General features: G+C 35.8%; 1 protein-coding gene across 1 annotated transcript in view; it reads left to right on the top strand.

Moving 5' to 3' along the window:
- Positions 1 to 1,077: 1,077 nt before the first annotated feature.
- The window catches only part of LOC117124896 (coiled-coil domain-containing protein 169-like), a gene marked incomplete at its 3' end in the record, with an annotated part of 13,306 nt that continues 12,302 nt past the window's right edge, over positions 1,078 to 2,081 (top strand). Inside the window, 1 exon segment of the mRNA XM_033271229.1 lies at positions 1,078 to 1,304. Within this exon segment, the coding sequence (XP_033127120.1) occupies positions 1,286 to 1,304 (19 nt within the window). The 5' untranslated portion in view covers positions 1,078 to 1,285.

Consider the following 2,081-nt stretch of genomic DNA (forward strand, 5'->3'; position numbering starts at 1 on the left):
TATCACAAGTGTGAGCCAGCGAGCCATGACGTCACGACAATAGAGACGTTAGCCAGTTGTGCGAGGTATCGGCAGAGATTTGTGGAGTACAATTAAAAAAACAACTGTAGGTCTAATAATGAATTATTGTGATGTTAAATAGACAATGTTAGTTAGCTATCAAAGAGCGACGTTGTTTTTCATTGGGACCTTCGTCCCTTCAAGGCTAGGCCTATACCATCCTAGCTAGTCTAGGCCTAGAGTAGGATAAGGCTGGCGCGACATGCGGACGTTGGTACGAGTAGGTTTAGTCTACAAACGTCGCCTAAAGTAATTGATTTTACCCGGCAGAACGAAAGAAGGAAACTCTGCTTTTCAGTCGTCTTAGGCTGTCGTTTTTTGACAAACAATGACCTTTCAGAGGTCAAATCGCTGTCAAGAATATGAATTGGCTGCTTCGCAGCAATAAAGCGTTTTCTGTTTAAGTGCTTATTTTTTTATAGATATACATATCCTACAACAAAAACGTCACAAGGCCTAGCTATCCTAGATAGGCCTAGATATGGAAGACCGTAAATAGGCCTTCAAGGTCAGAACAATATAAAGTAAATGTCAGCAGCACTTTTGTTGAGACTAACAATAAAGAATTCTTTATTGTTAAACTCTCAAAAGTGCTGCTGTCATTTACTTTATATTGTTCTATACTATACGGCTATACATTTTATTCATCATGTTGCCTTCAAGGTCTGTCACTTTCAAGAGATGGTCCGTCACAAATAATTTCTTTGTGCGTCAATTTCCCACAATGGTCAGTAGTCACATTTTTGACGAAGGCATGCATCATGGTACATGCATATGGAAGACACACATTTGACAAGTGACGCACCCTTCCCTGGGGTCATACACAACTAACGGCTGCATATTTTCTATCCTATTTTGTCATCATCGACATAAACAATATGTACATTTGAATCATTGTTTAATCTCCAACAATCATGATTTATTATAACAACACAGTATTGCTGGTATTGTAAACACGCCTTCTCTCTAAGTAGCCCAGAGAGTCATTTTATTTTTCGTATAGCGACTGGTGGTAGATAGAATATGGGTAGACCAAGGCCGGGCATGCTACGCCAGGATGTTTAGTCAGTCTTAGGCCCTTAAGGTCTTGGAAATTCACTGTGTTCAATAGGGTGGAATCACCACAGACCGCCTGCACCATAAATTCCATTGTCTGATGGTCTGACTGGGCGAATGGCCTGCCTATTAATACCATACGAAGGCGAATCGTACAGACCACATGTAAATGTCTAAATCACTTGAAGGTAAGTACATTCAATAGTTAAGAGCCTTACCGTTTAAACAATAATGGACAATGGATTAGTAAACCGCTGTCAAAGGAACATCGACTTCAAATTTTAAACTTTCACTCAGCGTTTCCCAAAGTGTCACCTCTCATCAGCACGGTGTACGGTCACTTTACACTCCATTATAAACAATACAACACCGCCTTCACTCACAACGCATGCGCAAGCTAATTTCCTTCTTTGATTTTTTTTGTCATCTATCTTGATTCCTTCCACTGTATTTTACTGTATTTATTAATTCATTTATTTTAATTTATCATTTTTTTATTAATGATAAAAAAAGACAAAAACAATAATAATAATAATAATAATAATAATAATAATAATAATAATAATAAGAATAATAATAAAAATAATAATAATAATAATAATAATAATAATAATAATAATAATAATAATAATAATAATAATAATAATAATAATCAGGACTACTGTATTTTTAACCCCCTGTACCAGCTCCCAACAATTCTTATCTCATCATTTTTAACAATTTTAAAAATGTTATTAAAAATATATATAAATGCTATTGCTGTCTTTTTGTACTGGGCTCTGTGGGAGAACAGTAGATAATGCTATAACTGAACAGGTTTTCCCAGTATAAATAATATAAAGAATAAATAAATTAAAAAAATAAATAAATAAAAAGGCTATTGTACACTTTTATGTGGAAAATACATCTTGTCGGTGGTCGCTTCAGGGATTTCCCAACAAGTGGGCTGGGGGGGGGGAGGTTCC

Source organism: Anneissia japonica, unplaced genomic scaffold (assembly GCF_011630105.1).
Source record: "Anneissia japonica isolate Jap-2015-1 unplaced genomic scaffold, ASM1163010v1 scaffold1881_len754168_cov175, whole genome shotgun sequence".
Lineage (NCBI taxonomy): Eukaryota > Metazoa > Echinodermata > Crinoidea > Comatulida > Comatulidae > Anneissia > Anneissia japonica.